General features: G+C 48.0%; 1 protein-coding gene across 3 annotated transcripts in view; it reads right to left on the reverse strand.

Annotated features, from left to right (window-relative positions):
• adcy5 (adenylate cyclase 5) overlaps positions 1–26,717 on the reverse strand; it is a 266,316-nt gene that overhangs the window by 6,444 nt on the left and 233,155 nt on the right. For 2 of the 3 annotated variants that reach the window (XM_033024874.1, XM_033024872.1), the window contains 9 exons: positions 22,823–22,970; positions 21,319–21,416; positions 20,753–20,840; positions 17,047–17,163; positions 14,753–14,914; positions 11,302–11,477; positions 9,405–9,431; positions 7,219–7,354; positions 1,444–1,707 (listed from right to left, as the gene is read on the reverse strand). In XM_033024874.1, the coding sequence (XP_032880765.1) occupies positions 1,444–1,707; positions 7,219–7,354; positions 9,405–9,431; positions 11,302–11,477; positions 14,753–14,914; positions 17,047–17,163; positions 20,753–20,840; positions 21,319–21,416; positions 22,823–22,970 (1,216 nt within the window). The remainder of the gene's footprint in view (positions 1–1,443; positions 1,708–7,218; positions 7,355–9,404; positions 9,432–11,301; positions 11,478–14,752; positions 14,915–17,046; positions 17,164–20,752; positions 20,841–21,318; positions 21,417–22,822; positions 22,971–26,717) is intronic. The other variant, XM_033024873.1, reaches the window with a different exon arrangement.

A 26,717-nucleotide genomic window follows, 5' to 3' on the forward strand; every position in this document is an offset into this window, starting at 1 on the left:
GCTACTTCCCCACAGCCATCAGGCTATTAAACCTGGCTCGGCCAAAACTCTGAACATTAATAACCCATTATTTGTTATTTGCACTTTATCAGTTTATTTATTCATGTGTTTTGTAGTCAATGCCTATTATGTTCTGTGTGCTGAAGCAAAGCAAGAATTTCATTGTCCTATCAGGGACACATGACAATAAACTTGAACTTGAACTTGGTTTACACAGAAGATAGACAAAAAATGCTTTAGTAACGCGACGGGACAGGCAGCATCTCTGGAGAGAAGGAATTGGTGACGTTTTGGTTTGGGGCCTTTCTTCACACTCTGAAGAAGTTGCTTAACCTAAAACGTCACCCATTCTTTCTCTCCAAAGATGTTGGCTGTCACGCTGAGTTATTCCAGCATTTTGTGTCTCTCAATAGTTTAATTTAGATTAGAAATACAGCTCAGAATTGGGTCCTTCAGGCCGACAAGCGATCACCCCGTACACTAGTACTATACTACACACCAGGGACAATTTCCAATCTTTACCGAAGCCAATCAACCTGCAAACCTGCACGTCTTTGAACTGGAGCTCCCGATGTTAAAGCCCCCGGCGGGCGATGGTAAGTCCTGTGGCCGTTTAAGCCATGCCGGGTGATGTTAGGCCCCGCTCCGAGTCCTTTAAACCCCGCGATTCCAGCGGGAGAAGTTGCCGTTGCGGGAGCTCTGAAAAGTGGTCTCGCACCAGGAACCTGGAGCTCCCGATGTTACAGTCCACCGGGCCTGGGGCCGGAGCCTCCGAAGCTCCAAAGTCGGGTCGCAGCCACACGCCACCACTGCTCCTCCCGCTTCAAAGACGGCCAGATGTTAGGCCCAAGGACACTGGAGACCCGTCGGGGAAAAAGTCGGGACCCCATACAGGGAAGAGATTAACCCCAACCTCTCCCCCCCCACCCCCCACATATGCACAGCTAAAGAAAAATAATAAAAACTAGAGTCAAGACATACATTTAACGAGACAAACATTTAAAAAAAGAGAGAAGGACTGTAGTCGAGCCGCTGCCGATAGGCGCCGCCACACCACCATAACGAGTTTGTACGTTCTCCCTGTGACCGTGTGGGTTTCCTACGTTTTCCTCCCACATTTCAAATACGTGCAGGTTTGTAGGTTAATTGGCTTCTGTAAATTGTACCTGGTATACAGGATAGAACTAGTGTACGGGGAGATCGCTGGTCAGCGTGGACTCAAGTGAGCTGAAAGGCCTGTTTCCACGTTGTATCTCTAAGCTAAACTAAAGGAGGTAGTTCAGTTAAAGACATGTATGTAGGTGCATGGATAGGACAGGTTTAGAGGGAATGGGTCAAACACCGGCAGGTGGGACGAGTGTAGAGGGGACATGTTGGATGGTGTGGGCAAATTGGGCTGAAGGGCCTTTTTCCATGCTGTATAACAAAGACTCCATGACTTGCCTCGTCAAAGTCAGCGATTATCTCATTGAGGAGCCGGAGACACTCGACTCCCTCGTTGTTGGCCTCCAGTTCGACGTAGAACTCGGAGAAGTTGCTGATGGAGGCGAACATGACGGCCACACACTCGCAGCTCTGGTAGTACAGCTCGTCGTTGCGCCGCTCCCGTGCCAGGAAGTGGGCGGCCACGTCTTTGGGCAGGATGTTGTGTAGCAGCCGTCTGTTGTACGCTTGCAGTTCCTCCATTTCTTCCTTCTCTTCGGTGGCCTGCACAACCCAACACATCAAAGGGCATGGTTAAAACAATGGCGGCACACATTGAATGGTTATTCATGTTATTCCATTTACCCTGTATCTGTGCGCTGTGGACGGCTCGATTGTAATCATATATAGTGTTTAAGAAGGAACTGCAGATGCTGGAAAATCGAAGGTACACAAAAATGCTGGAGAAACTTAGCGAGTTCAGCAGCATCTATGGAGCGAAGGAAATAGGCAACGTTTCGGGCCGGTTTCGGCCCGAAACGTTGCCTATTTCCTTCGCTCCATAGATGCTGCTGCACCCGCTGAGTTTCTCCAGCATTTTTGTGTACCCTGTAATCATGTATAGTCTTTGCGCAAACTGGTTAGCAGGCAACAAAAGCTTTCACTGTACCTCGGTATACGTGACAATAAACTAAACTAAACTAAAGCATGGTGGTGTAACGATAGAGTTGCTGCTTTACAGCGCCAGACATCCGAGTTCGATCCTAAACTCGGGTGCTGCCTGTATGTAGTTTGCACGTCTACCCTGAAGAAGGGTCTCAACCCGAAATGTCACCCATTCCTTCTCTCCAAAGATACTGCTTGTCCCTCTGAGTTACTCCTGCATTTTGTATCACAAAATGTAACATAACATCCCAATAACCTGTGGTCATGTGGGGTTTCTCCGGGTGCTGCGCTTTCCTCCCTCACTCCAAAGACATGCACGTTTGCAGGTTAATGGACATTGGTAAATTATCCCTAGTGTGTCAGATAATAGTGTGATCATTGGTCGGCGCGGACTCAGTGGGCCAAAGGGCCTGTTTCCACACTGTATCTGTATCTCTAAAGTTTAAAGTAAAGTAATTGGTTGACAGAATCAGCATGGAAAAAGGCCTTTCAGACCACAGAAACTATGCTGACTAAAATGCCCCATCTAAATTAGTCCCATTTGTCTGTATTTGGCTCATATCCCTCTAAACCCTTCCTATCCATATATCAGTCTACATCCTTTATTATTTATTATTTTTAATATAATTATTTTATTATTTAAATACCTCCTATCTGGCAGCTTGTTCCATACACACACCATCTTCTGAATGAAAACGTTGCATTTCATGTTCCTATTAAATCTTTCCCCTCTCACCTTAAACCAATGTCCTCTGGTTATTGATTCCCCTATCCCGTGTAAAAAGCTCTGTGCATTCACCCTGCGTTTCAAAGAATAAAGTCCTAGCCTGCCCCTTCCCTCCCTAAAGCTCAGGCCATCGAATCCTGGCAACATACTCGTAAATCTCTCTGCACACTTTGCTTTCCGTCACCCTGTTACGGATATTCTTTCCGTAACAGGGTGACTAAAACTGAAAATACTCCAAATGCAGCCGCACCAAGGTCTTGTGCAAATGTAACATAACATCCCAATAGACAATAGGTGCAGGAGTAGGCCATTCGGCCCTTCGAGCCAGCACCGCCATTCAATGTGATAATGGCTGATCATCCCCAATCAGTACCCCGTTCCTGCCTTCTCCCCATATCCCCTGACTCCGCTATTTTTAAGAGCCCTATCTAGCTCTCTCTTGAAAACATCCAGAGAACCTGCCTCCACCGAGGCAGATAATTCCACAGACTCACCACTCTCTGTGAGAAAAAGTGTTTCCTCGTCTCCGTTCTAAATGGCTTACCCCTTATTCTTAAACTGTGGCCCCTGGTTCTGGACTCCCCCAACATCGGGAACATGTTTCCTGCCCCTAGAGTGTCCAAGCCCTTAACAATCTTATATGTTTCAATGAGATCCCCTCTCATCTTTCTGTAATCTCTGTAATACCCTGACTAATTGAGGCCAGTGCACCAAAATCCTCCTTGACCACCCTATCCACCTGCAGCACCACTTTCAGGGAACTGTATACCTGTACTCCTAGATCCCTTTGGTTTTCAACACTTCCCAGAACTCCCACTAGTTCTATGTCATCCCACTTTCTCATAGAAACATAGAAAATAGGTGCAGGAGTAGGCCATTCGGCCCTTCGAGCCAGCACCGCCATTCAATATGATCCTGGCTGGACATCCAGAATCAGTACCTCGTTCCTGCTTTCTCCCCATATCCCTTGATTCCATACCTCGATTCTCATTCACACCCTACACACCAGGGGCAATTTATAGAGACTGAGCGCTGTGAGGCAGCAGGTGGCGCCACTGTGCCACCTTAAATGATCAGACAATCTATTCTTGGCTCTCTATAAGAGCTTACAGCCAATTTTTGCGAAAGCATAATAAGGTTAATTTTTAAACCTTCAAACAATTAAAAGCAATTATATTTCCGCAATGGTGTAGAGATTTCTAACGAGAGATCTTGACCCAAACTGTGAGACTGTCTGCTTCCCCAGACAGGCACCTGAATCATTTTCAGCAATGATTCAGCATTTACTAAAATGCCATTTCCTCACAGATTTTCTTAAGATGTTTTCTTTCTACAAGTGGCCACATTTGCAATGTGTAGGAAGGAACTGTAGATGCTGGTTTAAACCGAAGATAGACGCGAAATGCTGAGGTAACTCAGCAGGACAGGCAGCATCTCTGGAGAGAAGGAACGAGTAATGTTTCGGGTCGAGACCCTTCTCCAGACGGCCGTCTGTTACCCACATTTGCAACGGTGGCTTCATGTTCATTTTAAATGATCAGGACATTCTCCAGTAAGGCGCATTACCGGCTCCAAACACATGGAGGCAGTGTTGACCGTACTTTGATTACACTGATCAATAGTCCACGGTTTGTACGAGTGAATGCTGTCTATTTATAGGGATCGTACAGACATGAATGAGGAGGTGACTCAATCCCCCAAACCCGCATTGTTATTCATTAAGAAACCCTGGACAAGCCTCAGGGCTCTGGGATACACTATGGACCATACAGACTAATTCTGGAAAGGAAAGAATTAGTGAAGACAAATGTAGGTCTCTTACAATCAGAGACAGGTGAATTTATAATGGCAAACAAGGAAATGGCAGAACAGCTAACAGTCTTCACTCTCCCAGAAATACTAGGGGACCGTGGATCTAGTGGGAGGGAGGAACTGCAAGGAATCCACATTAGTCAGGAAATGGTGTTGGGTAAACTGTTTGGACTGAAGGCAGATAAATCCCCAGGGCCTGATAGTCTGCATCCCGGAGTACTCAAGGAGGTGGCCCTAGAAATCGTGGATGCATTGGTGATCATTTTCCAATGTTCTCTCGACTCTGGATCAGTTCCTGTGGACTGGAGGGTAGCCAATGTAACTCCACTTTTTAAGAAAGGAGGGAGCGAGAAAACGGGGAATTATAGACTGGTTAGCCTTACATCAGTCATGGGGAAGATGCTTGAGTCGATTATTAAAGATGTTATAGCAGCGCATTTGGAAAGCAGTGACAAGATCGGTCAAATCATATGAAGGGGAAATCATGCTTGACTACTCTTCTAGAATTTTTTGAGGATGTAACAAGTAGAATGGATAAGAGAGAGCCAGTGGATGTGGTGTATCTGGACTTTCAAAAAGCCTTTGACAAGGTCCTACACAAGAAATTAGTGTGCAAACTTAGAGCACATGTTATTGGGGGTACGGTATTGACATGGATAGAGAACTGGTTGGCAGACAGGAAGCAAAGGGTAGGAATCAACAGGTCCTTTTCAAAATGGCACGCAGTGACTAGTGGGGTGCCACAGGCTCGGTGCTGGTACCCAGGTTATTTACAATATATATTAACGATTTAGACGAAGGAATTAAATGTAACATCTCCAAGTTTGCGGATGACACAAAGCTGGGTGGCAGTGTGAGCTGCGAGGAGGATGCTATGAGGCTGCAGAGTGGTTGGGTGAGTGGGCAAATGCAAGGCAGGTGCAGTATAATGTGGATAAATGTGAGGTTATCCACTGTGATGGCAAGAATAGGAAGGCAAATTATTATCTGAATGGTAGACACAAAAAACTGGAGTAACTCAGCGGGGCAGGCAGCATCTCTGGAGAGAAGGAATGGGTGATGCCTTGGGTGGAGACCCTTGCTGTGACATTTCCTAATCTGAATGGTGTCAGATTAGGAAAAGGGGAGGTGCAATGAGACCTGGGTGTGCTTATACATTAGTTACTGAAAGTAAGCATGCAGGTACAGCAGGCAGTACAGTTGGCCATCATTACGAGAGGATTTGAGATTAGGAGCAAGGAGCTCCTACTGCAGTTGTTCAGGGCCTTGGTGAGACCGCACCCGGAGTATTGTGTGCAATTTTGGTCTCCTAATTTGAGGATGGATATTCTTGCTATTGAGGGAGTCCAGCGTAATTTCACCAGGTTAATTCCCGGGATGGCAGGACTGACATATGATGAAAGAATGGGTCGACTGCGCTTGTATTCACTGGAATTTAGAAGGATGAGGGGATTTTATGGAAACATATAAAATTCTTAAAGGATTGGACAGGCTAGGAAAATGTTCTATATGTTGGGGCAGTTCAGAGTCAGGGGTCACAGTTTACGAATAAGGGGTAGACAATTTAGGATTGAGATGAGGAAAAAAATTTTCACCCAGAGAATTGTGAATCTGTGGAATTCTCTGCCACAGAAGGCAGTGGATGCCAGTGGATGTTTTCAAGAGAGAGTTAGATTTAGCTCTGAAGGCTAAAAGAATCAAAGGATATGGGAAAATGGGGTACTGATTTTAGATGTTCAGCTATGATCATATTGAATGACGATGCTGGCTCGAAGGGCCGAATGGCCTACCCTTGGTTCGTTTCGTTTAGAGATACAGCGCGGGAACACGCTCACTGAGCCTGCACATTAACACTTTCCTACACACACTAGGGACAATTTTACATTAATACCAAACCAATTAACCTACAAACCTATACGTCTTTGGAGTGCAGGAAGAAACTGAAGCACCCAGGGAAAACCCACGCAGTCACGGGGAGAACGTACAAATTCCATACAGACAGCACAAGTAGTCAGTATCAAACCTGGGTGCTGTGAGGTAGCAACTCTACCGCTGCGTCAGCATGCCGCCCTTCGCTTTCAACTATATTCTTTGGTGAGCCTGATGGGCCTGTCCCACTTACGCGACTTTTTCGGCGCCTGCCGGCACCCGACTCTGGGTGACTGAGGAGACAACTCACGACCATACAGGCGACACCCTGGCGACATGTCGCGGGGTGAAGCTTGTATGGTCGTGAGTAGTCGCCCAAAGGGTCGTACCTTGTTCTAGTCGCCGCTGGATTTTCAACATGTTGAAAATTTTCGGCGACCTGCTATGACGGGTGCCGGCAAGTCGCCGAAAATATCGCGTAAGTGGGACAGGCCCATAAGGCCGTTGGGATGGGGGATGTTAAGGAAGAACTGCAGGTGCTGTTTTACACTGAAGACAAAGACACAAAATGCTGTAGTAAATCATCTCTGGAGAGAAGGAGTAGGTGACGTTTCGGGGTCAAGATCCTACATTAGACTCATGAAGGGTCCAGGGGTGTTGCCTGACCCGCTGAGTTACTAAAGCTTTTTGTGTCTGTCTTGGGATGTGAGCTTGAATCTTACCTGTAGCTTCCACAAGAAGTCTAGCCTGGCTGTAGACTCCACCTGTTGTGCATGAAGATAAAGAGCCAGGACAAACACGGCAATTATAACCGGGGTCATGATCTTCAGAGGCACTTTGGTCAATTCCGGAGAACTGGGGCTGAAGAGAAAGAAGCTGTTAAATAAATGGAGGCACAAGGAACTGCATTTTATTGGTTCACCTAAAAAAAACCCCACAAAGTGCAGGAGTAACTCAGCCGGTCAGGCAGCATCACCAGAGAACATGGATAGGAGATGCTTTGTGTCGGTACCCTTCTTCTATCCCTGACCTGCTGATTACTACAAACCCACTGACTCCCATAGCTATCTGGACTACACTTCTTCCCACCTTGCTTCCTGTAAGGACTCTATCCCCTACTCCCAATTCCTCTGTCTACGCCGCATCTGCACCCAGGATGAGGTGTTCCAAACCAGGGCGTCGGAGAGGTCATCATACTTTAGGGAACGGCGGTTAACATAGCAAATAGGTGCAGGAGGAGGACATGCGGCCATTCGAGCCAGCACCGCCATTCATTGTGATCATGCTGATTGTCCCCAATCAATAACCCGTGCCTGCCTTCTCCCCATATCCCTTGAATCCACTAGCCCCTAGAGCTCTATCTAACTCTCTCTTAAATCCATCCAGTGATTTGGCCTCCACTGCCCTCTGTGGCAGGGAATTCCACAAATTCACAACTCTCTGGGTGAAAAAGTTTTTTCTCACCTCAGTCTTAAATGGCCTCCCATTTATTCTAAGACTGTGGCCCCTGGTTCTGGACTCGCCCAACATTGGGAACATTTTTCCTGCATCTAGCTTGTCCAGTCCTTTTATAATTTTATATGTTTCTATAAGATCCCCCTCATCCTTCTAAACTCCAGGTTCCCCTCTTCTACTATAGACGAGGCTCTCATCAGGGTCTCCTCTATATTCCGCAGCTCTGCTCTCACTCCCCATCCCCCCACTCGTAACAAGGACAGAGTCTCCCTTGTCCTCACCTTCCACCTAACCAGCCGTCGCATACAACATATAATCCTGCGACATTTTCACCACCTCCAACGGGATTCCACCATCTCTTCCCATCTCCTCCCATTTCTGCTTTCCACAGAGACTGTTCCCTCCGTAACTCCCTGGTCAATTCGTCCCTTCCCACCCAAACCACTCCCTCCCCTGGTACTTTCCCTTACAACTGCAAGAAATGCTACACTTGTTGCTTTACCTCCACCCTCGACTTCAACCAAGGACCCAAGCAGTCTTTCCAGGTGAGGCAGAGGTTCACCTGCACCTCCTCCAACCTCATCTACTGCATCCGCTGTTCCATGTGTCAACTGCTCTACATACGTGAGACCAAGCGTAGGCTTGGCGATCGCTTCGCCCAACACCACCGCTCGGTTCGCAATAAACCAACCTGATCTCCCAGTGGCTCAGCACTTCAACTCCCCCTCCCATTCTGAATCTGACCTTTCTGACCTGGGCCTCCTCCATGGCCAGAGTGAGTCCCACTGCAAATTGGAGGAGCAGGGCGTCATATTTCACTTGGGTAGTTTACACCCCAGCGGTATGAACATTGACTTCTTCAATGTCAGGTAGTCCTTGCTTTTCCCTCCTTCCCCTCTCCTTCCAAGCTCTCTCACAGCCTACTGTCTCCGCCTCTTCCTTTCTTCCCCCCCCCACATCTGAAGAAGGGTCTCGACCCGAAACGTCACATATCGCTGAGTTTCTCCAACAATTTTGTCTAACTCCAGCATCTAGTGTCTTTTTCTTAAATAAATGCCATACCTAGTAAACAAACTGAAGGGACTGTGTTCATCTCCCCAGAGAGGATAGAGTAGGCCTTTCTGCCCATCATGTCCCTGCTAACCATCAAGTACAATCTACTCTAATCCCATTTACTTACTTTACCTTGCACTAAACTTGTAAATGGCTTGATTGTAATCATGTATTGACTTTCTGCTGACTGGATAGCACACAACTAAAGCTTTTCACTGTACCTCGGTACATGTGACAATAAACTAAACTGAACCTGAACTAGAACGAACGGGTGATCGATGGTCAGCGTGGACTCGGTGGGCCGAAGGGCCAGTTTTCATTCTCTATCTTCCAATCGACCAAATAACTGACGTCACTTTGTGGTTTGCCAGAACTTGACTACATTCAGACTAAAACTCACCAAGCCCATGTTCCGTTCGGGGTCACCCTGAAGAAGAAAGAAACGATCTGGTTAGAATAAAATTACAAGATATTGTACAGGTCCACCACGGGTTTACGGGCAATTGGTGGCCTGGCACCTACTTTAATCCGGACAAAATCACGAGAACGCACTTGAAATCCCCCCTGGAAGTCCCCCCGGAAATGTGGCGCCTAGACTGGGTGAGGCAGCCGATCTCGACCTACAAACGGATAATCCGGCAAGGCTCAGGAACCAAGGGTGCTGGAAAATCGGAGGGCGGGGAGGGAGGGGCGGGGAGGGGGGGGGGGGGGTAAACCTGTAGGATTATGAGTTAAACACATGTAGTCCCAAAAGATGTATTGGGAATCATTGGGAGAGTTTCCCAGTGATCTGACAAAATGGTCTCATGGTTTCATTGCATCAAGATCGCGGAAGAGATTTTGTTCGACTCACATATATAAAACACAGAACAGCATAGCACAGGAGCAGGCCCTTCGGCCCACAATATCTGTGCCAAACATGATGCCGCCTACCTATCTGCCTGCGCAACTGGTCTCCGAACACAGAACTGCAGACGCTGGTTTACACCGAAGATAGACACAAAATGCTGGAGTAACTCAGCTGGGTCAGGCAGCATCTCTGGAGAGAAGGTATAGGTGGCGTTTCAGGTCGGAACCCCTTTTTCAGACTGCTCCATTAATCTGAAGAAGGGTTCCGACCCGAAACGTCGCCCATTCATTCTCTCAGGAGATGTTGCCTGACCCGCTGAGTTACGCCAGCATTTTGTGTCTATTCCCTGAACTTCCATATGCCTACCCAAAATTCTCCTGAACATCACTATCCTCTCTGCCTCCACCACCACCCCGAGCAGTGCCTTCCAGGCTCCAATCACTCTCTGTGTAAAAAATGTGTCCCGCACATCGCTATTAACCTTACCCCTACTCGCCTTACAGGTACGCCCTCTAGTGTTAGATATTTCCACCCCGGGGAAAAGGTTGTGACTTTCTACCCTATCTACGCCTCTCATAATGTTATATACTTCCATCAGGTCTCCGCTCTACCTCTGCGTCTAGGGGTTCCTTGACCCATGCAACAATCCCTCTGAAGCTTTGCCCACAGATTTTCAGTAGAATGAAGGGGGCACGGTGGCCCAGCGGTAGAGCTACTGCCTTACAGCGCCAGAGACCCGGGTTCGATCCTGACTGTCTGTACGGAGTTTGTACATTTTGTACACTCTGGAATTTAGAAGGATGAGAGGGGATCTTATTGAAACATTTAAGATTTTTAAGGGTTTCGACACGCTAGAGGCAGGAAACATGTTCCCGATGTTGGGGGAGTCCAGAACCAGGGGCCACAGTTTAAGAATAAAGGGTAAGCCATTTAGTACGGAGATGAGGAAACACTTTTTCACACAGAGAATTCTCCGCCTCAGAGGGCGGTGGAGGCCCGTTCTCTGGATACTTTCAAGAGAGAGCTAGATGGGGCTCTTAAAGATAGTGGAGTCAGGGGATATGGGGAGAAGGCAGGAACGGGGTACTGATTGGGGATGATCAGCCATGATCACATTGAATGGCGGTGCTGGCTCCAAGGGCCGAATGGCCTACTCCTGCACCTATTGTCCATTGTCTATTCTCCCCGTGACCGCGTGGGTTTTCTCCGAGATCTTCGGTTTCCTCCCACACTCCAAAGATGTGCAGGTTTGTAGATTAATTGCTTTGGTATGAATGTCTAATTATCCCCTTGTTGTGTGTGTGTGTGTGTAGGATAGTGTTAATGTGTGGGGATCGCTGGTCGGCGAGGACTCGGTGGGCCGAAGGGACTGTTTACGCGTTGTATCTCTGAAGTAAACTAAACTAAAGTGTTGTGGGGGTGAAAGTGGGAGGCGGATGCTACTCACAGACTGTTGGCGATCATCAGGAGGTCAGCATTGTCAAAGAGGGTTACTCCCGGCACCTCCAGCATCATGACGTAGATCAGCTCGATGGTCAACATGAGGAACAGCTTTCCAATACTGCTGATCTGCAGAAACACTGCACAAGCCAGCAAGCTCAACAGCACGCAGTAGGTGAAGTACTGGACGAGGAGAGACAAACAAACGGGTTAAATGAGTTATAGACAATAGACGATAGGTAGGCCATTAGTAGGCCATTTGAACCTTCGAGCCAGCACCGTTCAATGTGATCATAGCTGATCATCCCCAATCAGTACCCCGTTCCTGCCTTCTCCCCATATCTCCTGACTCCGCTATTTTTAAGAGCCCTATCTAGCTCTCTCTTGAAAGCATCCAGAGAACCTGCCTCTGAGGCAGAGAATTCCACAGACTCACCACTCTCTCTGTGAGAAAAAGTGTTTCTTCGTCTCCGTTCTAAATGGCTTACTCCTTATTCTTAAACTGTGGCCCCTGGTTCTGGACTCCCCCAACATCGGGAACATATTTCCTGCCTCTAGCGTGTCCACTAGACTTTAGATCTACACAAAATGCTGGAGCAGCTCAGTGGGACAGGCAGCAGTTCAGTCTAGTTTATTGTCACGTGTACCGAGGTACAATGAACAGCTTTTGTAGCGTGCTATCCAGTCAGCAGAAAGCCCAATACGTGATTCCAATCGATCCATTCACAGTGTATGGATCCATGATGAGGGAATAACGATTAGTGCACGTTAAATCCAGCAAACCCCGATCAAAGATGTAGACAAAAATGCTGGAGAAACTCAGCGGGTGAGGCAGCATCTATGGAGCGAAGGAAATAGGTGAAGTTTCAGGTTGAGACACTTCTTCATTTTCCAGCACCTGTAGTTCTTTCTTAAACAAAGATAGTCCAAGGATCACCAGTGAGGTAGATAGTAGAAAGGTCTCGACCCGAAACGTCGCCTATTCCTTCGCTCCATAGATGCTGCCTCGCCCGCTGAGTTTCTCCAGCATTTTTGTCTACCTTCGATTTTTCGAGCATCTGTAGTTCTTTCTTAAACAAAGATAGTCCAAAAGTCATTAGTGAGTTAGATAGTAGTTCAGGACCGCCCTCAGGTTGTAGTGGGATAGTTCAGTTGCTTGATAACAGCTGGGAAGAAACTGTCCCTGGATCTGGAGGTGTGTGCGTTTTCACACTTCTGTACCTTTGGCCTGACGGGAGAAGGGAGAGGAGCATCTCTGGATAGAAGGAATGGGTGACGTTTCGGTTCGAGACCTGTCTTTGGCGTCTCTCTGCATACCTTGGGTATGCAAAGCAAAGAATAACACTTACACAAAATTGCTGGAGAAACTCAGCGGGTGCAGCAGCATCTATGGAGCGAAGGAAATAGGCGACGTTTCGGGCCGAAACCCTTCTTCAGACTCATGGGGGGTGGGGGGGGGAGAAGGAAGAAAAAGGGGAGGAGGAGGAGGAGCCCGAGGGCGGGCGGATGGGAGGGTGGAAGGAGACAGCTAGAGGGTTAAGGAAGGGGAGGAGACAGCAAGGGCTAGCAAACCCTCTAGCTGTCTCCTCCCACCCTCCCATCCGCCCGCCCTCGGGCTCCTCCTCCTCCTCCCCTTTTCCTTCCTTCTCCCCCCCCCCACCCCCCATCAGTCTGAAGAAGGGTTTCGGCCCGAAACGTCGCCTATTTCCTTCGCTCCATAGATGCTGCTGCACCCGCTGAGTTTCTCCAGCAATTTTGTGTACCTTCGATATTCCAGCATCTGCAGTTCCTTTTTGAACAAAGAATAACTCTTCATGTGACCATAAAGTACTCATTCATACATTCATTCAGTTTAGTTTAGTTAGTTTACAGATACAGACAGGCCCTTCGGCCCACCGAGTCCGCGCCGACCAGCGATCCCCGCACACTAACACAACCCTACACACACTAGGGACAAGGTTTACATTTATACCAAGCCAAGTAACCTACAAACCTGTACGTCTTTGTAGTGTGGGAGAACACCGGAGATTCAGGAGAAAACCCACGCAGGTCACGAGGAGAACGTACAGATAGCACCCATAGTCAGGATGGAATCCGGGTCTCTGGCGCTGTGAGGCAGCAACTCTACTGCTGCGCCACCGCATTTAGAAACAACTTCCTTGTAGTTTCGTAGACGGAAACATGGAAACAGGCGCTGTGGGCTTTTCATTCATATGTCCCTATGATCCCTTTAAATCCCTAATCAAGACCTAGCCCTGCCCAATCTCTCCCTATAGCTCAGGCCCTCAAGTCCCAACATCGTCAGCATCGTCATGCGGAAAATCTTCTCCGCATCCTTTCCGGGTAAATCTCATCCTTTTCACAGCAGGGTGGCCAAAGGGGCAGAACAGTGGTGCAGCGGTAGAGTTGCTGCCTCACAGTGCCAGTGACCCGGGTTGAATCCTGACTATGGGTGCTGCCTGTACGGAGTTTGTACTTTCTACACTACATTTGTACACGAAAACCGTGTGGCTTCTCTCTGGGTGCTCCAATTTCCTCCCACCCTCCAAAGACGCACAGGCTTGTAGGTTAATTGGCTTCGGTAAAATTGTAAATTATCCCTAGTGGGTTTGTGGGATAGTGCTAGTGTACGGGGATCACTGGTCGATGTGGACTCGGTGGGCTGAAGGGCCTGTTTCCATGTTGTATCTCTTAACTAAAATTGAATTCAGTCTGAAGAAGGGCCTCGACCCGAAAAACGTCACCTATTCCTTTTCTCCAGAGATGCTGCCTGACCCGCTGTTACTGCAGCTTTTTGTAACTAACTGAACTTAGTTTAGATTATTATTATTAGTGTATTATAAACTAATATGAATGAATGAATGAATGAATGAATGAATGAATGAATGCTTTTCACAGTGAAATTCTTTGCTTGCATACCCAAGGTATACAAATAGTGGCCACATAAAGGGCGCTGACATAGTTAAAAAGTATCCGCGCCAGGTCCTCCTTTGTTCCCCCCCCCCTTCCCACACGGCGGTCCCCCCCACGCCAGATCCTCCATTGTTCCGTCCCCCGGAAGCGGCGTCCTCACTTCCACGCGCCTGTCCTCGTCCGTCGGTCGGCGCCATCATCGCCCGCCGCACCAACCTCTCCACTAACGCTGCCGGGTCCTCTCCGGACACCTCCCTGGCGCCGACCCCGGGCCCCAGCCACGGACTCCGTCGACCCAGGCTATTAGCGTATTATAAACTAATAATTATTATTATAATCTATTAATAGTCCATTATAAACTGATTGACTTTTCCCTAACCTTAACCCAATGCCCTCTGGTTTTTGCCGCATGTTGTGCTGCCTGGCGTTAGGAGACCAGTGACTTTGGACTGCAGAGATACGGCGTGCAAACAGGCCCTTCGGCCCACCTAGATGAGGTTGGAGGAGGTGCAGGTGGACCTCTGCCTCGTGCCAAAGTAACTTACCTCCGGGAAGTTACAGCTGGGATGTTCTCCGCAAAACGGCGTTTCCAAGTCCAGACTATCGTTTGTGAAGTAAGTGAGGATGTCACAAGGGTTGACGTTTGTGGGGGTGGTGTTGAACTCTTTGGCCAAACAGATCTGCAGGTCCTGGGTGTTGCAGACAAACTGGAGGAAAAATAACCAGAGCAAAGCGTTCAGATAAATATTCCTCCACTCAAGTTTAGTTACGTTTTATTTTTATCCCCTTATCATGTATCTCTACACTGTAAATGGCTCGATTGTAATCATAGAGGGAGTACAGAGAAGGTTCACCAGACTGATTCCTGGGATGTCAGGACTTTCATATGAAGAAAGACTGGATAGACTCGGCTTGTACTCGCTAGAATTTAGAAGATTGAGGGGGGATCTTATAGAAACTTACAAAATTCTTAAGGGGTTGGACAGGCTAGATGCAGGAAGATTATTCCCGATGTTGGGGAAGTCAAGAACTAGGGGTCACAGTTTAAGGATAAGAGGGAAGTCTTTTAGGACCGAGATGAGAAAATCATTTTTTACACAGAGAGTGGTGAATCTGTGGAATTCTCTGCCACAGAAGATAGTTGAGGCCAGTTCATTGTCTATATTTAAGAGGGAGTTAGATGTGGCCCTTGTGGCTAAAGGGATCAGGGGGTATGGAGAGAAGGCAGGTATAGGATACTGAGTTGGATGATCAGCCATGATCATATTGAATGGCGGTGCAGGCTCGAAGGGCCGAATGGCCTACTCCTGCACCTATTTTCTATGTTTCTATGTCTTGTCTTGTCTTTCTGCTGACTGGATAGCGCGCAACAAAAGCTTTTCACTGTACCTCTGCACAGCTGACAATAAACTAAACTGAAACCTTAGAGATACAGCGCAGAAACAGGCCCTTCGGCCCACCGAGTCCGCTCCGACCAGCTATCCCCGAGAATTACCGCTATGCGACACATTTTGCATTTTACACCAAGCCAATGAACCGACAAACCTATGTAACAGAGAACTGCAGATGCTGGTTAGAATCGAAGGTGGACACAAAATGCTGGAGTAACTCAGCGGGTGAGGCAGCGTCTATGGAGAGAAGGAAGGGGTGACGCTTCGGTTCATGTCACCCATTCCTTCTATCCATAGATGCTGCCTCACCCGCTCACCTACAAACCTGTGCTTCCTTCTATCGAGTGCGGGAGGAAGCCAAAGATCTCGGAGAACGTACAAACTCCTTAGAGACGAGCACCCGTGGTTGGGATCGTACCCGGGTCTCTGGCGCTGTTAGGCAGAGGCTCTATCGCTACGCCACCCTGCTGCCCTAAAGTTAGTGTTGGATTGGTGAGGTTCGAGTGGACTAGAATACAAAACCGGGGATGTAATGCTGTGACTTTATAAGGCTTCAGTCGGACTGCATTTGGAGTATTGTGAGCAATTTTGGGCACCTTATGCTTGATTTTATCTGGGCCCATGTGGCACTAAATTATCATCATCATAAGAGTCTGGTTCATGGAGTCAGAACATTGCAACAAGTTTCCACAAGATCAGATGTCTAGCCACCCAACAATACCCACCACGTTCGCAGTATTGTGAGCAGTTTTGGGCCCCGTATAGAAAACATAGAAAATAGTTGCAGGTGTAGGCCGTTAGGCCCTTCGAACCAGCATCGCCATTCAATGTGATCGTGGCTGATCATCCAGAATCAGTACCCTGTGCCTGCCTTCTCCCCATATCCCCTGACTCCGCTATCTTTAAGGGCTAAATCTAACTCTCTCTTGAATACATCCAGTGAATTGGCCTCCAGGATTTGTGGAATTCCCTGCCACAGAGGGCAGTGGAGGCCAAATCACTGGATGGATTTAAGAGAGAGTTAGATAGAGCTCTAGGGGCTAGTGGAATCAAGGGATATGGGGAGAAGGCAGGCACGGGTTATTGATTGGGGACGATCAGCCATGATCACAATGAATCTCATTGTGCCTTGTCACATGTGATAATACAGTATTCCATTCCATTCTCCCGCCTTCTCCCCATAACCCCTGACACCCGCACTAATCAAGAATCTATCTATCCTTGCCTTAAAAATATCCATTGACTTGGCCTCCACATCCTTCTGTGGCAATGAATTCTACAGATTCGCCACCCTCTGACTAAAGAAATTCCTCCTCATCTCCTTCCTAATGGAAAATCCTTTAAGTCTGAGGCTCTGGCCTCTGGTCCTGGACTCTCCCACGAGTGGAAACATCCTCTCCGCATCCACTTTCACTATTCGCCTTGTGCAAACATTCGGCAGTACCTACCATGTTGACAAAGGAAGAGAGGAAGACCAGTGAGATGATGAAGACCCCGACAATGGTGCTGTTCATCTTGGACTGGACAATCTTCTTCGACAGGAGCTGGAGTGGGACGGGGAAGACCTGGGGAAAGAGGGAGGTTGGGAGCTCAGTCAACAGAGACAGATGACAGCGTGCATTAAATACTATCATCCAGGGCGGCAAGGTGGCGTAGCGGTAGAGTATAGTTTATTTAGTTTAGAGATACAGCGTGGAAACAGGCCCTTCGGCACACCGAGTCCGCACCGACCAGCGATCAGCGAACATTAACACCACCCTACGCACACTGGGGACAATTTAACATTCGCACCAAGCCAATTAACCTAGAAAACCTGTACGTCTTTGGAGTGTAGGAGGAAACCGAAGATCTCGGAGAAAACCCACGCAGGTCACGGGGAGAACGTGCAAACTCCGTACAGACAAGCGCCCGTAGTCCGGATGGAACTGGGGTCTCTGGCGCTGTGAGGCAGCAACTCCAGCACTGCGCCACCGTGCCGCCCTCGGCTTGCTCGTTAACTTCTCAAAGTCCCCATTCTAAGTTCTATTTTTTGTTATAAATGAGTGGAGAATTGGAATTTTGGGAGAGACGTGTAAAAAAAAAACACCTGGAAAACACGTGTCCGATGTAACCTGAACTATCCTCCCACTCCTGGCAAACACCGCTATTATATGCTGTTTCTTTATTTAGACTCAGGTACCGATGACTCATACTGCAGTCACTGTTTGTGTAACCTTTATTACTAATTCAGAATAGAACATTTTACCATGTGAAGAGTGGCAGCCAATAAGAAACTAAACATGACCAGAGTCAACATGTTTTTAATCCTGTCAGTTAATTCATGACACCAGCTCCCTGATTAGCGCCAAGAACATCGCTATTTTGTTGATGGGCACAAAACATGTAGGAAGGAACTGCAGATGCTGGTTTACACCAAAGATCGACACAAAGTGCTGGAGTAACTCATTGGGACAGGCAGCGTCTCTGGAGAGAAGGAATGGGTGACGTTTTGGGTCGAGACCCTTCTTCAGACTGAGAGTCAGGGGGAGAGGGAGACACAGAGATATGGAAGGGTGAGGTGTGAAAACGAGAGATCACAGGGGACGAAGCTTAAGGAAAATGTAGATTGGATCATTGTTGGCCAGGGCAAGGTGACAACGAGGCATACAAAGATAAAATGTAATCAGGAGGACAGTCAGACTGGTCGGAGAACTACGATGGGGGAGGGATGGAGAGAGAGGGAAAGCAAGGGTTACTTGAAGTTAGAGAAATCAATATTTATATTGAAGATAGACATAAAAAGCTGGAGTAACTCAACGGGACAGACAGCATCTCTGGAGAGAAGGAATGGGTGACGTTTCGGGTCAAGCCCCTTCTTCACATATTGCTGGGTTTAACGAAAACATCTTGTTAACTACTTAAAATCTACTGTAACTGATGTTGAATAAGAGATAGATATTGTCTCCGGGTCAATTTGACCTCCTTCAAACAACAGCTGTGGAATCTTCTATCCTGTACATCCACCCTGGGACCAGGTTGGATTCCAACTTCCTGACTTATTTATAGTCATTCTCCCGCCCAGTGCAGGCACTGGGATTTATTGTCTCTATAATGAGGCGTTAAACAGGAACTTGCAATCTCTGGCCTCACAGCACCAGAGTCCCGGGTTCAACCCTGACTACGGGTGCTGTCTGTGTGGAGTTTGTCCGTTATCCTCGTGACCGCGTGGGTTGTCTCCTCATCTTCTTCCCAAAGGAACGTCTTATAATTCTGAGGCTATGACTTCTGATCCTAGACTCTTCCACTGGTGGTAACATCTTCTCACTGGGTTTTCTCCGAGATCTTCGGTTTCCTCCCACACTCCAAAGACGTACAGGTTTGTAGGTTAATTGGCTTGGTGTAAAAAAAGTCAAATTGTCCCCAGTGTGTGTAGGGTAGTGTTAATACGCGGGGAATTTCTGGTCGGTGCGGACTTTGTGGGCCGAAGGGTCTGTTTCCGTTCTGCATCTCTAATCTAAACTAAACTCAGCGGGTCAGGCAGCATCTCTGGAGAACATGGAAAGGCGATGTTTCGGGACGGGACGCTTCATAGGTGATGTTTTGGACCCCAACTCCAAACTCTGATGGAAGTTTGGGAAGAATAACAAAATGGGATTAGTGTAGGGTTCAGGTAGCTGGTGGGGGAGTCCAGAACCAGGGGCCACAGTTTAAGAAAAGGGGTAATCCATTTAGAATGGAGATGAGGAAACACTTTTTCACACAGAGAGTCGTGAGTCTGTGGAATTCTCCGCCTCAAAGGGCGGTGGAGGCCGGTTCTCTGGATACTTTCAAGAGAGAGCTAGATAGGGCTCTTAAAGATAGCGGAGTCAGGGGATATGGGGAGAAGGCAGGAACGTGGTACTGATAGGGGATGATCAGCCATGATCACATACAATGGCGGAACTGGCTCAAAGGGCCGAATGGCCTCCTCCTGCACCTATTGTCTATTGTCTACACAAGGAAGTTCAGATGCTGGCATCCTGTGTAAAACACAAAGTGCTAGAATTACTCAGCGGGTCAGGCAGCATCTGCGGAAGGACTGGATAGGTGACGTTTCGGGTTACTATCCTCCTTCGGACTGAAGAAGGGTCCCGGCCTGAAACAAAGACGGGTATTCCTTCCACATTGAGGGTGAGTACACTTGGGCAGCTTACAACCCAGCGGTATGAATATTGACTTCTCTAACTTCAAGCAACCCTTGCTTTCCCTCTCTCTCCATCCCGCCCCACCCTAGTTCACCAACTAGTTTCACTGATTAATTTTACTGTTTGTACGCCTCGTTGTCACCTTCCCCTCAGCCAAGAACGGAACTCACTATCAAAACATGGAGGGGACGGGGGACACAATTTTTTGGCGGCCGCGCGCGTATGCGCGCACTCACACACACGCGCGAGGCTTCGGAGGCTCAATCCAGCGGTGATTTTAAAATCGGGATCACAAAAACTTGTGGGGGATGTCCCCCACCTCTCAAAACATGGGGGGGACGTGTCCCCTCTGCCCCCCCCCCGGGGTTTCCGCCCCTGCCCTCAGCCAACAATGAACCATTCTACATTTCCTTCATCATCGTCTGCTTTGATCTGTCGTTTTCACACTTTACCCTTCCATATCTCTAGTCTCCCTCTCCCCTGACTCTCAGTCTGTAGAAGGGTCTCAACCCTAAACGTCACCTATTCCTTCTCTCCAGAGATGCTGCCTGTCCTGCTGAGTTACTCAAGCATTTTGCGCCTATCTTTAGGGTGAGGGTATGACAGTGCAGAGTCAGTGGGCCGAAGGGCCTGCTTCCACGCCATGTGACTCCAGGCTGTGAAATTAATTTAGTTTAGTTTCGAAATGCATCGCGGAATCAGGCCCTTCGGCCCACCGAGTCCGCACCGACCAGCGATCCCCGCACATTAATGCTACACACACTCGGGATAATTCACATTTATAATCTACAAACCTGTACGTCTTTGGAGTGTGGGAAGAAACCGAAGATCTCGGAGAAAACGCACGCAGGTCACGTGGCGAACGCACACGCTCCGTAACAGTCGGCACCCGTAGTCGGAATCGAACCCGGGTCTCTGGCGCTGTGAGGCAGCAACACTACCGCTGCGCCACCGTGGCCGCCTAAACTCACGATGCTTTTAAGTTGCTCACCTTGAAGCAGCAGTAGATGGTGGACACGAAGAGGACTCCGGCCAGAATGACCAAGCAGGTCAAGTAGAAGGTCAACATCAACACCGAGCTGTACAGAGGAGAGGGACAGAAGAGAATGAGCCTCCCATACTCCGACAAGCAGCACTCACACACCACATAGACAATCACAACTAGCCTGAGATGAGGGAAAACATTTTCATTTTCATCCAGAGAATTGGCCTCCACTGCCTTCTGAGGCAGAGAATTCCACAGATTCACAACTCTCTGGGTGAAAACGTTTTTCCTCATCTCCGTTCTAAATGGCCTATCCCTATTTCTTAAACTGTGGCCCCTGGTTCTGGACTCTCCCAACATCGGGAACACGTTTCCTGCCTCTTGCATGTCTAATCCCTTAATAATCTTATACATTTCAATAAGATTTCCTCTCATCCTTCTAAATTCCAGAGTGTACAAGCCCAGCCGCTCCATTTTACAGGTTGTAGGTTCCTTCCATCGATGAGGCAGGGGGCTAGTGTAGGCAAACCACAGTCCCTCTCCTCTTAAGGCAAACAAGCAGGAAGACTTACTGGGGCATAATGATGATCTGAATGGAGCAGATGAAGAGGAAAACCAAGCAGGAACAGGCAACGTAGGCGCCAAATCTGTCATCCACCTCCTTGGAATACTGGGGGAAGAGGAGAGAGAAGGTTTACAGACACGCAGTAACAGTTGGCACAAAACAAGTGCCCCTTATCCACACACAAGGGGCAAAGGTCTAGGAGCAGAATCAGGCCATTCAGCCCATCATGTCTATTTCGCCATTCAATCATGGCTGGTCTTCCAGTTGAGTTTAATGAATGAAAGACATGAAAAGAACATATCGAAGCCGGCAACGATGATTAAGGAAATGCGGAGCCCACAAAGGTCCATTGTTGGGTTGTGAGTGGATACAAACAATGAAATTGAGCAGGACGGCAATGAAACTAGTAGGGCAACCGGTAGGGTGGCAACGTGACGCAGCAGTAGAGTTGCTGCCTTACAGCGACAGAGATCCAACTTTGATCCTGACTACGGGTGCTGTCTGTACGGAGATTGAGCGTTCTCCCCGTGACCTGCGTGGGTTTTCACCGGGTGCTCTGGGTTTCCTCCCACACTCCAAAGATGTACAGGTTTGTAGGTTAATTGGCTTTGGGCGGTCACGGTGGCGCAGCGGTAGAGTTGCTGCCTTACAGCCAATGCAGCGCCAGAGACCCGGGTTCGATTCTGACTGTCCTGGGTGCTGTCTGTACGGAGTTTGTGCGTTTTCCCCGTGATCTGCGTGGGTTTTCTCCGAGATCCCGGTTTCCTCCCACACTCCAAAGACACACAGGTTTGCAGGTTAATTGGCTTGGTAAATGTAAAAATTATTCATTGGTTTGGTAAATGTAAAAATTGTAGGTATAGGATAGTGTTAATGTGCGGGGATCGCTGGTCCCTGTGGGCCGAAGGGCCTGTTTCTGCGCTGTATCTCTAGAACTAAATAAAACTAAAACTAATATTGTAAATTGTCCCTGGCGTGTGTAGGATAGTGTTAGTGTGCGGAGAATCGCTGGTTGGCATGGACTCGGTGGGCCGAAGAGCCTGCTTCCGCTCTGATTCTCGAAACTAAACCGCTCCAGTAGACCGTGCGTGCAGGTGGACCGGACTTTGGAAATGGCGCCAAAGCATGGAGTTGCCTGCAGGGTGGTGGTGAATCTGTGGAGTTCATTGCCACAGACGGCTGTGGTGGCCAAGTTAATGGATATCTTTAAAAAAGAGACAGATAGATTCTTGATTAGTGCGGGTGTCAGGGGTCACGGGGAGAAGGCACGAGAATGGGGTTGAGAGGGAAACATAGATCAGCCATGATTGAATGGCGGGGTAGACTTGATGGGCCGAATGGCCTAATTCTGCTCCTTTGACGTATGTGTAAATATGCAGTAAGAATTTTGCTGTCCGGTTGTGCAAGTGACATTGAATTGATGGTAGAGAGAAGAGTACAGCACAGGAACGATCTCGGCTCCAGTCCCTCGCTGGGCTGGGTCGGGGCGAGCGGGGAACACGGGCACCCACCTTCTTTTCCAGCTCCGGTTTGCGGAAGGTCAACAGGAACTTGCGCACGTGCTCGGAGCGCAGGCGGTCAATGCTTCTGGCATCGATGGCTCGCCCCAGAAACTCGTCCACCTCCTCCTCCGGGTTCATGTTTTCTTGGATGTTTCTGCTGAAGGAGAGAACGGAAACAAAAAAATCCACATCTGGCGTTGCAGTAAGATAGGGCGGTCAGAAAGGCTTTTTGGCCTTTATCTGTCAGATTATTGAGCAGGTGTAGGAAGGAACTGCAGATTCTGGTTTAAACCGAAGTTAGACACAAAAAGCTGGAGTAACTCACCTGGACAGGTAGCATCTCTGGAGAGAAGAAATGGGTGACGTTGTGGGTCGAGACCCTTCTTTATTGAGCCTAGAAGTTAACTTTTATGATCTTAACATCTGTAGTTGGAAAGCTATTAGAGAGTATTCTAGGGGATAGGTTATACAGACATTTAGATGGACAAGGGCTGATTCGGGATAGTCAGCGTGGTTTTGTACATGGGAGGCCATGTCTCTTGAAGACGTGACCAAAAAGGTCGATGAGGGCAGAGCTGTAGATGTTATGTACATGGACTTCAGTAAGGCGTTCGACAAGGTTCCTCATCGTAGGCTCCCCTGAAAGGTTAGATGGCATGGGATCCAAGGAAAGATAGCTGAATGGATAGAAAATTGGCTTCATAGAAGGAAGCAGAGGGTGATGATGGAAGGTTGCTTCTCGGACTGGAGGCCTGTGACTAGTGGTGTGCCTCAGGGTTAGGTGCGGGACCCGTTACTGTTTGTCATCTACATCAATGAATTGGATGAGAACGTACATGGCATGATTTGCAAGTTTGCTGATGATACAAAAGGTTTTTCAGTTAATGAAGATGCTTGTGAAAAATTGCAGCAGGATCTTGGATCTAGGACCGAGATGAGAAAATCATTTTTTACACAGAGAGTGGTGAATCTGTGGAATTCTCCGCCACAGAAGGTAGTTGAGGCCAGTTCATTGGCTATATTTAAGAGGGAGTTAGATGTGGCCCTTGTGGCTAAAGGGATCAGGGGGTATGGAGAGAAGGCAGGGATGGGATACTGAGTTGGATGATCAGCCATGATCATATTGAATGGCGGTGCAGGCTCGAAGGGCCGAATGGCCTACTCCTGCACCTATTTTCTATGTTTCTATCTTGCTCAGTTGGTCAGGTGGGCTGAGGAATGGTTGATGGAATTTAATGAAGGTGTTTGGGGTAATGGAGATGGAGGTGTTGTATTTTGGGACATCTAACAAGGGCAGGACCTACACAGAGAATGATAGGGCTCTGGGGAGTGTTGTAGAGCAGAGGGATCTCGGAGCAGGTGCATGGTTCCTTGAAGGTGGCATAAATATTTTTTTTGGCACATTGGCCTTCATCAGTCATAGTATTGAGTATAGATGTTGGGAGGTCATGTTGCAGTTGTATAAGACATTGGTGAGACCGCATTTTAGAATATTGTGTTCAGTTCTGGGCACCATGTTATAGGAAAGATGTTGTCAAGTTGGATAGGGTACAGAGAAGATTTACGAGGATGTTGCCAGGACTAGAGGGCCTGAGCTATAGGGAGAGGTTGAGTAGGCTGGGTATCTAATCCTTGGAGCGCAGGAGGATGAGGGGTGATCTTTTGGAGGTGTACAAAATCTTGAGAGGAATAGATCTAGTAGATGCTCAGAGTAGGGGAATCGAGGACCAGTGGACATAGGTTTAAGGTGAAGGGGTAAAGATTTAATAGGAATCTGAGGGGTAAAGTTTACACACAAAGTGTGGTGTGTGTATGGAACAAGCTGCCAGAGAGGTAGTTGAGACAGGGACTATTGCAACGTTTAAGAAACAAATTAGACAGGTACATGGATAGGACAGGTTTGGAGGGATATGGGCCAAACGCAGGCAAGTGGGACTAGTGTAGCTGGAACATGTTGGTCGGTGTGGGCAAGCTGGGCCAAAGAGCCTGTTTTCACGCTGTATCACTCTATGACTATGATTGCACCTCTAATTTGGAGGAACACTAGTGGATAGCTCAAGGATCAGATAAGTACAGAGACCAGGACAAGAACAGGCCCTTCGACCCACAATTACCGTGACAAACATGACGCTAAGAACAACTCTTAACCAACTGCACATAATCCATATCCCTCCAGATCCGTATGCAGACACCATCCAGCCATAGTCATAGAAGCAGAATTAGGCCATTAGGCCCATCGGGTCAACTCTCAACCCCATTCTCATGCCTTCTCCCCATAAACCCTGACACCCGTACTAATATGAATCTGTTAATCTCCGCCTTAAAATTACCCATTGACCTGGTCTCCACAGCCGTCTGTGGCAGTAAATTCCACAGATTCACCACCCTCTGACTAAAGAAATGCCTAAAGGTATGTCTTTTATTCTGGTCCTAGATTCTCCCACCAGTGGAAGCATTCTTTCCACATCCACTCTATCCAAGCCTTTTACTATTCAGTCCGTTTGAATGAGTTTTCAAAGTTCCTCATATTCCAAACTTCCAGCGAGTCCCGGCCCAGTGCCGACAAAAACTAATCATACGTTAACCTAATCATTCCTGGGATTATTCTCGTAAACATCCTCTGGGCCCTCTCCAACAGCAACACATAACGGTGGTGCAGGGGTCGAGTTGCTGCCTCACAGAGCCAGACACCCGGGTTCAATCCTAACCATGGGTGCTGCCTGTACGGAGTTTGTACGTTCTCCCGTGACCTGCGTGGGTTTTCTCCGGGTGCTCCGGATTCATCCCACACTCCAAAGAGGTACAGTTTCGGTTAATTGGCTTGGCATAATAGTATATTGTCCCTAGTGTGAGTAGGATTATGTTAGTTTGCGGGGATCGCTAGTCGGCGCAGACTCGGTGGGGCCGCGCTGAATCTCTAAACTAAACTAAACTAAATCCTTCCTCAGATATGGGGCCCAAAACTGCTCACAACACACCAAATGCGGTCTGACCAGTCCCTCATAAAGCCTCAGTATTGGAGTAACTCAGTGGGACAGGCAGCATCTCTGGAGAGAAGGAATGGGTGACGTTTCGGGTCGAAGCCTGTTTTTATACTTTAGTCCTCTCGAAATAAACGGTCGGTGTGGGAATGGGAAGGGGAGTTAAAATGGTCAGCGATCGGGAGATCCAGCAGACCTTTACGGACCGAATGCAATAGCTATCTATCCTTGGCTTCAACCATCCCATCTTTGACCCAGAAGGCTTAGACCTCCCCTGTGAAACCCTACGCCAGGAGAAAACCAGTGTTTTATCAACATTAATTCAGGAGAAGGGATCTAAGGGTCCAGCCTTAAATGCACCTACATTTCCCGGCTTACTGGGCTATCCCAGTTAAGAATTGACAATGTCACAGCAAGCAGATTACCTTAGGTAGACACAAAAAGCTGGAGTAACTCAGCGAGACAGGCAGTATCTCTGGAGAGAAGGTGATGCTGAAGAAGACTGAAGAAGGGTCTCGACCCGAAACGTCACCCCTTCCTTCTCCCCACAGATGCTGCCTGACCCGCTGAGTTACTCCAGCTATTTGTGTCTATCTTCGGTTTAAACCAACATCTGCAGTTCCTTCCGACACAAGCAGATTACCTTCCCTGAACAGAACTGGTGAACCAGACGGAGCTTTACCAAACTGGTAATACTATCACCGATTATAGCTTTCATATTTTGGATTTAATTCATTAACAATTTAAATCCCCCTTGTCAGACTTGAACTCATGTCATTGGGCTATTGACCCCATGGAACACGTCTAAGTTCCTGCATATCAAAATTAGTCATAGAGGTCATAGAGTAATAGTGTTGAAACAGGCCCTTCGGCCCAACTCACCCATACCGGCCAACAATGTCCCATCTACCCTAGTCCCACTT

This window comes from Amblyraja radiata, chromosome 7, assembly GCF_010909765.2.
Source record: "Amblyraja radiata isolate CabotCenter1 chromosome 7, sAmbRad1.1.pri, whole genome shotgun sequence".
Taxonomy (NCBI): Eukaryota; Metazoa; Chordata; class Chondrichthyes; order Rajiformes; family Rajidae; genus Amblyraja; species Amblyraja radiata.